The sequence below is a fragment of the Mustela erminea genome, chromosome 19, assembly GCF_009829155.1.
Source record: "Mustela erminea isolate mMusErm1 chromosome 19, mMusErm1.Pri, whole genome shotgun sequence".
Classification (NCBI taxonomy): domain Eukaryota; kingdom Metazoa; phylum Chordata; class Mammalia; order Carnivora; family Mustelidae; genus Mustela; species Mustela erminea.
In genome coordinates this window covers 49022423-49037485 of record NC_045632.1, presented here as the reverse complement: position 1 = coordinate 49037485, position 15063 = coordinate 49022423, and the positions used below count along the sequence as shown (strand labels likewise).

General features: G+C 41.1%; 1 protein-coding gene across 7 annotated transcripts in view; it reads right to left on the bottom strand.

Moving 5' to 3' along the window:
* The window catches only part of ZFP1 (ZFP1 zinc finger protein), a 40158-nt gene that overhangs the window by 12569 nt on the left and 12526 nt on the right, over positions 1 to 15063 (bottom strand). For 4 of the 7 annotated variants that reach the window (XM_032323097.1, XM_032323096.1, XM_032323098.1 and 1 more), the window contains one exon: positions 7101 to 7159. Coding sequence is in view for 3 of the 7 variants with exons in the window: in XM_032323100.1 (XP_032178991.1) it covers positions 7101 to 7115 (15 nt within the window). In the remaining 4 variants the exon portion in view is untranslated. Of the gene's footprint in view, positions 1 to 7100; positions 7160 to 11186; positions 11454 to 11839; positions 12022 to 15063 lie in introns of those variants that run through there. The other 3 variants (XM_032323099.1, XM_032323101.1, XM_032323102.1) reach the window with 2 other exon arrangements.

The window sequence follows — 15063 nt, the reverse complement described above, 5'->3', positions numbered from 1 at the left end:
TTGGAGAGGATGTGGAGAAAGGGGAACCCTCTTATACTGTTCAAAGGAATGCAAGCTGGTGCAGCCACTTTGGAAAACAGTGTAGAAATTCCTTAAGAAATTAAAAATAGAGCTTCCCTATGACCCTGCAATTGCACTACTGGGTATCTACCCCAAAGATACTGATTCAGGGAAAGGAAGGGCCACCTGTACCCCAGTGTTCATAGTAGCAATGGCCAACAGTCACCAAACTGTGGAAAGAACCAAGATGCCCTTCAATGGACAAATGGAAAAGAAGATGTGGGCCATACATACAATGGAGTATTATGCTTCCATCAGAAAGGATGAATAACCAAGTTTTGTATCAAAATGAATGGGACTGGAGAAGATTATGCTGAGTGAAATTAAGTCAAGCAGAAAGAGTCAATTATATGGTTTCACTTACTTGTGGAGCATAAGGAATAACATGGAGGACATTGGGAGATGGAGAGAAGTGAGCTGAGGGAAATTGGAGGGGGAGACAAACCATGAAATACTGTGGACTCTGAGAAACAAACTGCGGGTTTTGGAGGGAAGGGGGTAGGGGGTTGGGTGAACCTGGTGGTGGGTATTATGGAGGCATGTATTGCATGGAGCACTGGTGTGGTGCATAAAGAATGAATTCTAGAACACAAAAAAATAAAATTTTAGAAAATCAAAAAAATAATAAAGTACTGAAAGAGGGGCTTGGGTGGCTCAGCGGGTTAAGCCTCTGCCTTAGGCTCAGGTCATGATCTCAGGGTCCTGGGATCGAGTCCCGCATCAGGCTCTCTGCTCAGCTGGGACCCTGCTTTTCCTCTCTCTCTCTGCCTGCCTCTCTGCCTACTTGTGATCTTTGTCTATCAAATAAATAAATAAATAATCTTAAAAAAAAAAAAACGTACTGAGAGAAAAAACTAACCCTAGAATTCTTTCCCCAGGGAAAATATTTTCAAAATAAAGGTAAGATAGGGGCACTGCCTGGGTGGCTCAGATGCTTGGATGTCTGCCTTCGGCTCAGGTCATGATCTCCAGGTCCTGGGATCAAATCCCATGTCAGGCTCCCTGCTCAGTGGGGAGTCTACTTCTCCCTCTACCTCTGAACCATACTGAACCTCCTCTCTGCTTGTGTGGCGTGCACTCTCTCTCTCAAATGAATAAATAAAATCTTAAAAAAAAAAAAAAAAAAAGGTAGGGGCACATGGGTGGCTCAGTGGGTTAAGCCTCTGCCTTTGGCTCAGGTCATGATCTCAGGGTCCTGAGATCAAGTCCCGCATCGTGCTCTCTGCTCATCAGGGAGACTGCTTCCTCCTCTCTCTCTGCCTACCTCTCTGCCTACTTGTGATATCTGTCAAATAAATAAATAAAATCTTAAAAAAAAAAAAAGGGTAAAATAAAAGGCATACATAGAGATAAACAAAAGCTACAATTCATTGCAATATAATATATACTGTTCTTGGATCATATTGAGGTGGTATAGTATATATATATTTTTTAAGATTTAATTTATTTGTCAGAGAGAGAAAGCACAAGCAGGGGAAGCAAAAGAGGCAGAGGGAGAAGCAATGTGGGACTTGATCCCAGGACTCCAGGATCCCAATGTGGGACTCGATCCCAGGATCCCAGGATCATGACCTGAGCCGAAGGCAGACGCTCAACCAATGGAGCCACCCAGGTGTCCCCAGGTTGTAAAATATTAATTCAAGATGATTAGTAAAGTATATAAGCCGTAATCCCTACAGAAACCACTTAAAAAATACAACACAAAAGCACTAATCATAAAAAGGCAGGTATGGCTATATTTCTATAACCACAGAAGGGCATTCCAAAATGACAGAAGGGTAAAACCACCAGGAAGAGAGAGCAATTATAAATGCACACACACTCAATAACACAGCTTCAAATTACATGAAGCAACACCAGAGAGAACTAAAGCAACAAATGGACAAATACACATTCATACTATCTTATCAAGCAAGTATCACAACAGAAGGAAGACATTTTCACAAATGCAAAGTCTACAAAACATATCTCTCACATAGCCTTTCTTAAGAAGATACTGGAGAATGAATGTATTCCAGTAAAACAACAGTAACCCAAATAAGACAAAAGACATGGGAAGGGGCAAAAAAACGATCAATATCAGAGCCAAAGGAAATCCCTAGGCAAAGTTTCAAGGAGACTGCAGGATGGCATTGATTCTCTACTGATACCAAACTGCTTGTCATAGAGATTGTAATAGTTTGATTCAAAAGCAAGCATTTTGAGGGTTGTCATAAACAAGATGCTGACCGCACTGTACCACCTTTTCAACCTGAGGGCAGAATGCCTGGGTGAGCCTGGCCCAGATTCCTAGCCATATGTGGTCTGACTTGGTTTGAACATGTAGTGATGGCATCTATTTTTCCCCTCCACACCAAGCTGCCCTAGATTAGATGAAGACACTCACTTCTTGTGTTCTGCTATAATCTACTCCTGAGAGGTAGCTGTTGCCCAGTGAGCTAAGAAATAAAGAATATAGAGCAACCCACCTGCTCTAATTATATTTCTACCAGACATTCTATACCTGATCCACACTTTAACCCTGCCAGATGGCCCAACTATGTGAGCCTATGTTTTCCTATCTTTCTCATGACCTTGCCAATGACATTTCCAAATGGGATTTTTGGAAACTCTCAGAAAAGCTGAAGCCAGACCATGACCCAGAGATTCTATTCAGCTCATTTTCTCCTAGAAATCTTTACCTAATACAGCAAAATTTCTAGATACAATTAGACTTATGCTTACTTGATCATTTGTGCCATATTACTCCCCAGATCATTTGTGCCATATTACTCCCCAGTAAGGTTGTATCATTTTAGACTACCACTAATAACACATGAATGATTACATCTCTTTAGTGAACACTGGCTAATGTAACTTGAAAAAACAATGATTACCAAAAAACACATTTACCCAAAAGAGACAAAGGTAGTGATCTGAAGGGGCACCTGCACTCCAATGTTTACAGGAGCAAAGTCCACAATAGTCAAACTATGGAAAGAGCCTAGATGTCCATCAACAGATGAAGATGTGGTATATGTATACAACGGAATATTACTCAGCCATAAAAAAAAAACACACACACACCATGAAATCTTAACATTTGTATGTGGATGGAACTAGAGGATATTATGCTAAGCAAAATAAGTCAATCAGAGAAAGACAGGTATCATATGATTTCACTCATATGCGGAATTTAAGAAACAAAGCAGAATCGTAGGAGAAGGGGAAGAGAGGGGAAAATTATGTAAGATGAAATCAGAGAGACAGACAACCATAAGAGACTCTTAACTATGGGAAACAACCTGAGGGTTGCTAGAGGGGAGGTGGGTTGGGGGATGGGGTAACTGCATGATGGGCATTAAGAAGGGCACATGATGTCATAAGAACTGGGTGTTATTCACAACTCATGAATTACTGAACTCTACGTCTGAAACTAATAATATACTATATAATAATTAATTGAATTTAAATAAATTTTTCTTAAACCGCTCCCAAAAAAACAAAAAACACCCAAGTCTTGACAAAGGGAACATGGGTGCATAAAAGGACATTTTTAGATCTTATTGTTTGGAAGGAAAAGAAAAAACCCCACCAACCAGAAAGAAAATTATGCAAAACAAAGTAATATAAATTCCAGTTATAGTTTCTCAAAACTGAATTTTATATTGATTAGGAATATATAGAGATAAGCTACAAAATCTTTAAAGAAAGGAGGGGAATAATTCACAGAAATATCAAGATACTGGCTACCTACTAGGAGGACTGAATCAGAAAATGTATCATAAGGAACACAGAATGTTTTACTTTTTTAAAAATTTTATTTGAGAGAGCACCTATACGTGCACCAGGGCGGAGGGGCAGAAAGAGAGAGAAAAGCAGGCTCCCTGCTGAGGAGGGAGCCCGATGTAGAGCTCGATTCCAGGACCTGGGATCAAGACCTGAGCAGAAGGCAGATGCTTAACTGAGTAAGTCAGTCAGGCGCCCCAGAGAATGTTCTGTTTCTTAACTTGGGTATGGTACATGGATGCCCATTTTATTATTAAGGCATGCATATTTATTTATTTTTATTTTCTTGGTTTTTTTTTTTAAAGATTTTATTTATTTATTTGACAGAGAGAGATCACAGCAGACAGAGAGGCAGGCAGAGAGAGAGAGAGAGAGGGAAGCAGACTCCCCGCTGAGCAGAGAGCCCGATGCGGGACTCCATCCCAGGACCCTGAGATCATAACCCAAGCCGAAGGCAGCGGCTTAACCCACTGAGCCACCCAGGTGCCCCTTATTTTTATTTTCTTAAAGTCATTTATTTGACAGAGAGAGTGAGAGAGCAAAAGCACGGAGAGCAGCAGAGGGAGAGGGAGAAGCAGGCTCCTCACTGAGCAAGGAGCCAGATGAGGGACACGATCCCAGGACCCTGACACCATGACCTGAGCCGAAGGCAGACGCTTAGCCAACTAAACCACCCAGGCACCCAAGGCATACATATTTATTATACACATTGTTGTAATGTATATAAAGAGTATCACAAAGCTTTAAACACTCCTCTGTATATATGTTTTATTATACAATTAAAAAAAATGAGGAAACTTCTGATATGGAGACTTCAGACATTGAGTGATAAAAATACAAAATTGAGAGAATGAAAAGACAAGCCACAGATAGGGAGAAAATCTTTGCAAAACACATACCTGAAAAAGGACTGGTATCCAAATTCTATAAAAGAACTCTTAAAAATCAACAATATGAAAGCAAACAGCCTGATTTAAAAATGGGCCAAAGACCTTCACAGACAATTCATCAAAGAAAATACAGAGATGGCAAATAAACATAGGAAAACATGCTCAACATCATGTCATACAGGAATTTCAAATTACAATGAAATATTGCTACATACCTATCAGAATGGCCAAAATCCACAACACTGACAGCAACAAATGCTGGCAAGTTATATGGAGCAATGGGAATTCTCATTCACTGCTCATAGGAATGCTAAATGGCACAGCCACTTTGAAAGACACTCTGGCAGTTTATTACAAACTAAACACACCCTTACCATATGGTCTAGCAATTACACTCCTCTGTAGTTACTCAAGTTATTTTATCTCCTGCAAATGAATGTTTGTAGCACCTGTCATAACTATCAAAACTTGGAAGCAATCATTCAATAGGTGAATGGATAAATACATGTCGGTACAACCATATAACAGAATATTATTCAGTGGTAAAATGAAATGATCAAGCCATGAAAAGACATACAGGAAACTCAAATGCATATTTCTTTTTTTTTTTTTAAAGATTTTATTTATTTATTTGACAGAGAGAGATCACAAGTAGGCAGAGAGGCAGGCAGAGAGAGAGAGAGGAGGAAGCAGGCTCCCTGCCGAGCAGAGAGCCCGATGCGGGACTCGATCCCAGGACCCTGAGATCATGACCTGAGCCGAAGGCAGCGGCTTAACCCACTGAGCCACCCAGGCGCCCCTCAAATGCATATTTCTAAGTGAAAGAAACTAATGGTTACATACTGTATGATTCCAACTATATGACATTCTGGGAAAGGAAAAACTATGCACACAGTAAAAAGATCAGTGGTTTCCAGGGGCTCAGGGAGAGGGAGATAAGCATGAACAGATAGGCCAGGAAACTATTCTAGGAAACTACAGTGGGGAATACTTGTCATATAATGTCAAAATCTATAGAGCGTACAACACCAAGAATGAACCCTAATGTAAACTACAGATTTTGAAGTGTCCATATTGACTCGTGAATTACAACAGGTATACCACATTAATGCAAGATGTTAATAAGGGTAAACTGTGTGGAAGGAGTGAAGGAGTATATGGGAACTCTACTTTTTGCTCACATCTTCTGTAAATTCAAACTGCTCTGAAAAAATGAAGTCTAGAAGGGCCTCAGTCATTAAGCATTTGCCTTTGGCTCGGGTCATGATCCCAGGATCCTGGGATCAAGCCCTGCATTGGGCTCCCTGCTCAGTGGGAAGCCTGCTTCTTCCTCCCCACTCTCCCTACTTGTGTCATCCCCCTCTGTCAAATGAATAAATAAAATCTTTTAAAAAAAAAGAAAAAAACCTTGAAGTGTATTAAGTAAAAACAAAATAAAACTCATATAGGGCACCTGGGTGGCTCAGATAGTTAAGCATCTGCCTTCAGCTTGGATCATGATCCTGGGGTCCTGGGATTGAGCCCCACATTGGGCTCCCTGTGCAGTGTGGACCCTGCTTCTCCCTCTGCCACTCCCTCTCATTGTGTTCCCTCTCTCACTTACCCTCTCAAAAAAAAGAAAAAAAAAAACAACCTTAAAAAAAAACCACATATAAACAAACCAGCATGATTAATATGCTATCTTAAAATAACCTATACTTGTAGGGGCGCCTGGGTGGCTCAGTGGGTTAAGCCACTGCCTTCGGCTCAGGTCATGATCTCAGGGTCCTGGGATCGAGTCCCACATGGGGCTCTCTGCTCAGCAGGGGCCTGCTTCCCTTCCTCTCTCTCTGCCTGCTTCTCTGCCTACTTGTGATCTCTCTCTGTCAAATAAATAAATAAAATTCTTAAAAAAAGAAAATAACCTATACTTGTACTTGTATAAATATGTACATATAAACTCTGGAAAGCTAGTCAAGAAAGTAATGACAGTGGCACTCGTGGAGGCTGTTGAATTTAAATACACACCCAGAGATTTACTGAATTCTTTGGCATCATACTAATTTGACTGAAAGAATAAAATACACACAAAACCCTGCATTTGCAGTGAAGAATGCGATATAAAACAACCAGAGACAAACTGATAAACCCACAGTGTCTGGGGATGTTGTCCAAAACACCATTTATGTGAAGGTCCATAAAATTTGTTCAGAATTAATACCAGAGAACTAAGGACATAACACTCACATAATCAATTCAAGATAACTCGTTTGCTTTTTGGCTGCTAGTATTGATCAACCATTCTTACTGTTTTCCTTTCTATTCTATTTCACCTTTCTCTGGGTCCTTATAAACTTCCTCAGATGCACTGAAAAATAAAGTTGGGAAAAACAATCAACTCACCTGGGATTTGTTCATTTTTTGCAGTATTTGGGTGAAGCCCAGGAACTATGAAGGTAGAACTGGAAGAGAGAAAAAGGAAGATATTGTTATTAGTGATGTGATCTGCCTTGGAACCCCTATAAACCCCTACAATCCCTACAAACAGTAACTTGTTTATAGAGCTTTACATATCACTGGGGGAAATACCACCTACTGGGATAGTCCCTTGCCTCTTCAGAATGGACAGAAAGGGGATACTTGGGTGGCTCAATCAGTTGAGCAACTGACTCCTGATTCTTGATAAAGCAGGGAGTCTGCTTTAGGATTCTCTCTCTCTCTCTCTCTCTCTCCCCCTCTGCCCTCCCCCTATTCACAGTCTCTCTCTCTCAAATAAATAAATCCTTTTTAAAAATAAATTACCCAAATGAAACACAAAGACAAAGCAGAATGAAAAATTAGAGAATCCAAAGGCTGTGGTACAGTATCAATCAGCCTAACAAACACATCACTGGAATCCCAAAAGGAGAAGAGAGATTGGGACAGAAGTTTTGAAGACATAATGACTGAGAATTCTCCAAAAAAAAGGAATGATACCAACAATAGATCCAAGAAGCTCAAATAATTTATCCCAATAGGATAAATAGCAAGCCAAACCATATGCAACACAACATATTCAAACCACTGACAACTGAGGTTAAAGAGAAAGTCTTGAAAGTAGCCAGAGGGAAAACTGACACATTATATAGAGGACCAAGATAAAGAGTCACAGCCAATTTTTCCTTAGAAACTATACAAGCCAGAAGATAATGCAGTGACATCTGTAAAGTACTTTAAAAGGGGGGAGAGGGCATCTATCAACCCAGTATTCTATACCCAGCAAATATATTCTTCAAAAAATGAAACTGATGGGACGCCTGGGTGGCTCAGTTGGTTAAGCAGCTGCCTTCGGCTCAGGTCACGATCCCAGCGTCCTGGGATCGAGTCCCACATTGGGCTCCTTGCTCAGCAGGGAGCCTGCTTCTCCCTCTGCCTCTGCCTGCCATTCTGTCTGCCTGTGCTCGCTCTCTCCCCCCCTCTCTCTCTGATAAATAAATAAAATCTTTAAAAAAAAAAAAAGAAACTGAAATCCAAACCTTTTTGAACAAACAAAAACATAGAGAACTCATTACCAGTAGACTTGTACTACACAAAATATTTAAAGCAGTTCTTCAGGTAGAAGGAATATGATAAAACCAGATAAAAACCTAGATCTACACAAAGAAATAAAGATCTCTGGGAGTAGTTAAAATAAAGATGACTCTAAAGGAAACTTTTTCTTACTTTTAATCACTCTAAAGGATAATTGATTTGTCAAAAAGTAGTTTCGAGGGCTTATGGCATATGCAAAATACATGACAATAGCACAAAAGATAGGATGATGAATTGGGAGTATATATATACACATATATGTGTGTGTGTATATATATATATATATATATATATATACATATGATCTTATACATAAAGCAGTACAATATTACTTAAAGGTCCACTGTGAATTAACCCCAGATTTACATTATAAACTCTAGAGCAACCACAAAAAAAATTTTTTAAGACATATAAATTATAAGCCAATAGTGGAGGAAAAAAATGAAATCATAAAAGTACCCATTAATCCAAAAGTAGAAAAGGAAGAAAATAGGAACAAAGACCAAATAGGACAAGTAGAAAAAACTAGCAAGACAGTAGGTTTTAATCAAACCACACTGATAATTGGTATAAATACACCAATGAAATGACAGACGCTGTCCAACTGGAAAAAAAAAAAAAAATCAAGGCCAAACTATGTGCTGTTGATACACAGTTTGAAATATAAAAACATAGCTAGATCAAAAGTAAAAGGATGGAGGCGCTTGACTGACACATTGTCTTTGTCTGACTCTTAGTTTAGGCTCAGGTCACAATCTCGGGGACCCAAGATGAAGCCCCACATGGGGCTCCATGCTGAGCAGAGTCTGCTTGTCCTTCTCCCTATGCTTCCCCTCCCCCCCAACACGATCCTTCTCTGTCCCTCTCTAGAATGAATAAAAATCTTTAAAAAAAAGTAAAAGTATGAAAAAGATATGCTTTGTAAACACTAATTAAAAGAAAGCTAGAGTGATTATATTAATATCAAATGGAGTAGGCTTCAAAATAATATTACCAGAGAGTGGTATTATAGATATCACCTGATCAATACATAGATGTGATAGATAACACCTGATCATTGTGTCAAATGACCAGAAGACCTAACAATCCTAAATATATTGTACCTACCAACTTCAAAATACATGAAGCAAAAACTGACAGAACTGAAAGAAAAAACAGATGAATCCATAATTATAGTTGGAGACATCAATACTCTTTTCTCAGTGACTGAATTGGTTGACAGAAAACCAGTAGGATAAAGAAGAACTAAACCATATTATAAACCACCCTGACCCATTTCATATTTATAGAAGACTCTACCACCAACAGCACAATAGTCATTAAAATACATATTAAAAATTCCTAAGATAGGTCACATATTTGGTCAGAAAATAAACCTCAAGTTTTGGGTTGTTTTTTTTTTTAAGATTTTATTTATTTATTTGGGAGAGAGACAGTGATAGAGCACATGAGAGGGGAGAAGGTCAGAGAGAGAAGCAGACTCCCCGTGGAGCCAGGAGCCCTATGTGGGACTCTGGGATCACAACCCAAGCTGAAGGCAGTTGCCCAACCAACTGAGCCACCCAGGCACCCAACAAACCTCAAATTTTAAAGAACTGCAATTTGTAACAAAGTATATTCCTTGACAGAATGAAACTAAAAATCAATTAATGGAAAGAGATCTGGAAATTCCTTCCTTCCAAATATTTGGAAATTAAACAGAATTCAAAATAGCCAAGGGGTGAAAAGTCACAAGGAAAAGTTTAAAAAATCAAAGAACTAAATGGAAATGAAAGTACAACATAACAAAACTTGAGGGACATAGCTGAAGTAGTAATACAGCATTAAACTATTTACTATATTAACTGTAACTATAAACACTGCATTAGGGACACCTGTGTGGTTCAGTCAATTAAGCCTCTGCCCTCGCCTCCAGTCATAATCCTGGGGTCCTAGAATAGAGTCCTGCATTGGGCTCCTTGCTCAGCAAAGAGACTGCTTCTCCCTCTGCCTGCCGTTCTCCCTACTTATGCTCTCTCTCTGACAAATAAAATCCTAAAAAATTAAAAAAATTTTAAAAACCACTGCATTACACTATTTGTATCAGAAAAGAAGAAAGTTTTTCATCAATGATCGCAGCTTCCACCTTAAGAAATCAGAAAAGGAAATTAAACCCAAAGCAAACATAAGAAAGGAAATAATAAAGGTAAGCATAGAAATTTAAAAAAAAACAAACCTCAAAACAGAAAAACAGAGAAATTCAATAAAACCAAAAAGCTGGTTATTTGAAAACATCAATAATACTGAAAAACCTCTAGGCAAACTGGCCAAAAGTGAAAAAAAAAAAAGGACACCAATTTCCAAGATAAAAATGAGTAGACACTACTACAGATGCTACAGATATTAAAGCTATTATTAATAATAAAAATAACCGTTAGCTACCACAATAAAGGAGGCAAAAACAAAAAGGGGTGAAGTCCCAAGATACAAAATAAGAACAGTGGAAGATAGAACAAAAGCAAGAGAAAACATATGAAATAATGGAAAAATGATTACATCTTCAATAAAATACTACATAAGAATAAAGCTGAAAAAACGACAAACTGTAATTATCAAGCGCCCTGAAGGGGACAAAACAAAACAGGACTTGAACACTGGGAAGGCCTACAGTAAGACCCAGTATCATAAAGGAGTCCATTCCTCCTCGTTAAATGCAGCCATTAATTGGATAATAAAATACGGGCAGATTTAAAAAAAAATACAACTGATTCTAAAGTACAGTGGGAAGCATAAGTCAACCTGCATAATCTCAAAGTGGTCAAGGTTTCTGGACGTCATACAAGGGAACAGCAGTAAATTCTACAACAGAGAAATTCAAAACGCCTGCATGGCACAACTATCAGTGAACGAAATCAAAAGGCAAATGGAAAAAGCACGTGCCATTTACACAAGGTACTGGCTGGCTGTATGATCTCGGGTCTTCCGCCCGTCTGAGCCTCCCTTTTCCCTCCGGTTGCAACTGAGACACTAGCGGCGTCGCAGACCAGGTGTAAGGATCAGAGGAAGATTTGGCTGAAAAGGTTTTTCCTGAGAGGTCAGAGCTCTTATTAGGAACCCCGTGTGCCTCAGGTAACTTGCCCGGGCTTTCATTCCTCCCTGCACCTGGCGACGCTCCTGCACGCCGCACGCGCCTTCCCGGCGCCGCCAGGTGTGTCCGGCCCCGCCCCCAGCCTCGCCCCGCGCCCCCGGGGCCTGGTCACGCGCGCACCCGCGCGAGCTTCCGGACTCGCTCCCGCGCGGCAAGAGACACTTGCGGCCGGTCGGCGGCGCTTCTTTTGACAAAGGGAGGAAGGCGAGCCCTTGCCGCCGCACCCCCAGCCTCCGTCTCCGCCCCCGCACGTCCGGCCAGGCGAGTCCCGCCAGCCCCGCGCCGAGAACAACGCTAGGCGGCCCCCGACGCCGCCCCGAGGGTCGTCGCCGCCTTCGAGTCGCGGAAGTTTGGGCTCCCACCCCGCGCGGACAGGAGCCCATCCCTCAACTCCTTCCCCTCAGCCCCCAGGCCTTGCAGAGCTGCGTGGGAGCCACCTTCATACCTGGAGGGGCACAGCCTCCACTTGTGGCTCAGTGCCTAGCCGGGTCAGGGAGCGAGTCAGCGAAGACGCGCGGAGACCGGGGCCCTGTCACCCACTCGCGGCAGGAGGTGGGGGAAGGGCAGCCACCGGCGCGCTCGCAGCATTGCACATGCGCAGATGCAAGGGCTGCAGGCCGTCCCAGGGTCCTCTGAGGGGTGGTTCATCAAATTCCGGGACTACATTTCCCATAAGTCTTTGGGCGTGCCACTGTAGGGACTCCTAAGGAAGGTTTCTAGTTTGGCGGGTGGTTTGAGCCTGACGGAGATAATCCCTGGCGGAGGCGATAATCCCCCGCCTGAACTGTTCATTTCCCGCTGAAAGGGTCATGAATTACAACCACCACCTCCCCAAAAATATAAAAACCTGGCTTTCAAAGATTACATAGGTAATCTATGGTAACTAATTAGAAAATATGTATTAAATAAATATCTATAATTTTTCAAAGATAGCCGTGTGTAACATTAAATTCATACCTTCGTGATTTTTAAAAAATAAAATTGGCCAGGGGTGCCTAGCTGGCTCAGTCCATGAAGCATGCAACTTTTTTTTTTTTTTTTTTTTTTTAAAGATTTTATTTATTAATTTGACAGAGAGAAATCACAAGCAGACGGAGAGGCAGCCAGAGAGAGAGAGAGGGAAGCAGGCTCTCCGCTGAGCAGAGAGCCCGATGCGGGACTCGATCCCAGGACTCTGAGATCATGACCCGAGCCGAAGGCAGCGGCTTAACCCACTGAGCCACCCAGGCGCCCAACAACTTTTTTTTTTTTTAAAGATTTTATTTTTATTTATTTGACAGACAGAGATCATAAGTAGGCAGAGAGGCAGGCAGAGACAGAGGGGGAAGCAGGCTCCCTGCTGAGCAGAGAGCCCGATGGGGGGCTCAATCCCAGGTCCCTGAGATCACGACCTGAGCTGGAAGCAGAGGCTTAACCCACTGAGCCACCCAGGCGCCCCGAGCATGCAACTCTTGATCTCAGGGTTATGGGTTCAAGCCCCACGTTGGGTGCAGAGATTACTTAAAAATGAAATCTTTTTTTTTTTTTTTAAGCAAAAAAGTAAAAAAGAAAAAAATTTGGCCATAAAGATATCACAGGCTGCAACTAGCTTCTTCTGTCTTTATTCTTTAGGGCAGATTTATGTGCACAGCAAAATTTGAGGAGAATGTACAGAGAATTTCTGCACACCACTCGCCCCTTAACCTGCATAGTCTCCTCCACTATCAACATCCCCTAACCACAGTGGTAAATTTGTTATAATGAAATGTCCATTGACACAGTTTCACTCTTCATGTTGTTTACTTTAGGATTCACTCTTCATGTACATTCTATAGATTTTGATATGTATATATAAAGTATTATACATAATGACATCTACCCCCACTATAATATCATATGGAATAGTTTTTCGTCCACTGTGTTCCTTCTAATCATTCCTTCCTCCTTCTCCCCGAAACCCTGGAAAACACTGATATTTACATGTGCATAGTTTAGTATAGTTAGAATCATATAGAATGTAGCCTTTTCAGATTAGCTTCTTGCACTTGGAGATATGCATTAGAATTTCCTGTATATCTTTTCATGGCTTGGTAGTTCATTATTTTAAAGTTTCGTTTTGTCTTGTTTTGTTTTAAGCCACCCAGGTGTCCCAAGTTGCTTCCAAGTTTTGAAAATTACGAATAAAGCTGCTATAAACATTCATGTGCAGAGGGTTGTGCGGAAATAAAATAACTTATTTGGGTAAGCACTAAGGAGTATAATTGCTAGCTCATATGGGAGGAGTTTGTTTCATTTTGTAAGAAACTGTCAAAGTGTCTCATTCCCACCAGCAGTGAATGAGAATTCACTTTGCTCCACATCCTTGTCAGCATTTGGTATTGTCACTGTTGTGGATTTTGGCCATTCTAATAAGTGTGTAGTGGTAACAACTAGCTTTTAATTAAAACAATATATGATTTCAAAAAGGTACTTGTACATCAATATTCATAGTGGCAGTATTCACAATAGGCAAACAGTAGGAAGAACCCAAGTGCCCACCAACAAAAGAATGGATAAATCAACATGGTATATATGTATGATGCAATATCATTCAGCCAAAAAAAGAATGAAGTTCTGACCCATGGTGCAACATGGCTGAACACTGAAGATATGCTAAGTGACTTAAGCCAATATTGTGTAATTCCACTTACAGGAAGTATCTAGACTAAGTAAATTCATAGAGAAAGTAGAATAGAGATTACCAAGGCCTAAAGGAAGGGAGGCACGGGGACAATGTGTGGGATGATGAAAAAGTTCTTAAAAGAGATAGTGATGGAGTGCTTGGGTGGCTGTTGGTTGAGTGCCAGACTCAGGATTTCCACTCAGGTTATGATCTCCAGGTTGTGCTTGGTGGCACAGAGCCTGCTTGAACTTCTCTCTCTCTCTCCCTCTGCCCCTCCAGCCCTGCTCCCACTCTCTCTCTCAAAAAATAAATAATCTTAAAAAAAAAGAGAGATAGGGACGCCTGGGTGGCTCAGTTGGTTAAGCAGCTGCCTTCGGCTCAGGTCATGATCCCAGCGCCCTGGGATCGAGTCCCATATCGGGCTCCTTGCTCGGCAGGGAGCCTGCTTCTCCCTCTGCCTCTGCCTGCCTCTCTGTCTGCCTGTGCTCACTCGCTCTCTCTCTCTCTCTATCTCTGACAAATAAATAAATAAAATCTTAAAAAAAAAAAGAGATAATGCTGGTGGCTATACAACATTGTGAATATGTTTAATGCCACTGAATTGTATACTTGGAATGTTTAAAATGGTAAATTTCATGTTATGTATATTTTATTTTTTAAAGATTTTATTTATTTATTTGACAGAGATCACAAGTAGGCAGAGAGTCAGCCAGAGAGAGAGAGGGAGGAGGAAGCAAGCTCCCCGCTGAGCAGAGAGCCTGATGCAGGGCTCACCCCGGCGCCCCATGTTATGTACATTTTATCAGAATTTTAAAAAATAAACTGGATGGGGAGCCTGGGTGTTAAAGCCTCTGCCTTTGGCTCAGGTCATGATCCCAGGGTCCTGAAATCGAGCCCCACATCGGGCTCTCTGCTCAGCGGGGAGCCTGCTTCCTCCTCTCTCTCTCTGCCTGCTTCTCTGCCTATTTGTGATCTCTGTCAAATAAATAAATAAAATCTTTAAAATAAAATAAAAACACAGACTAATA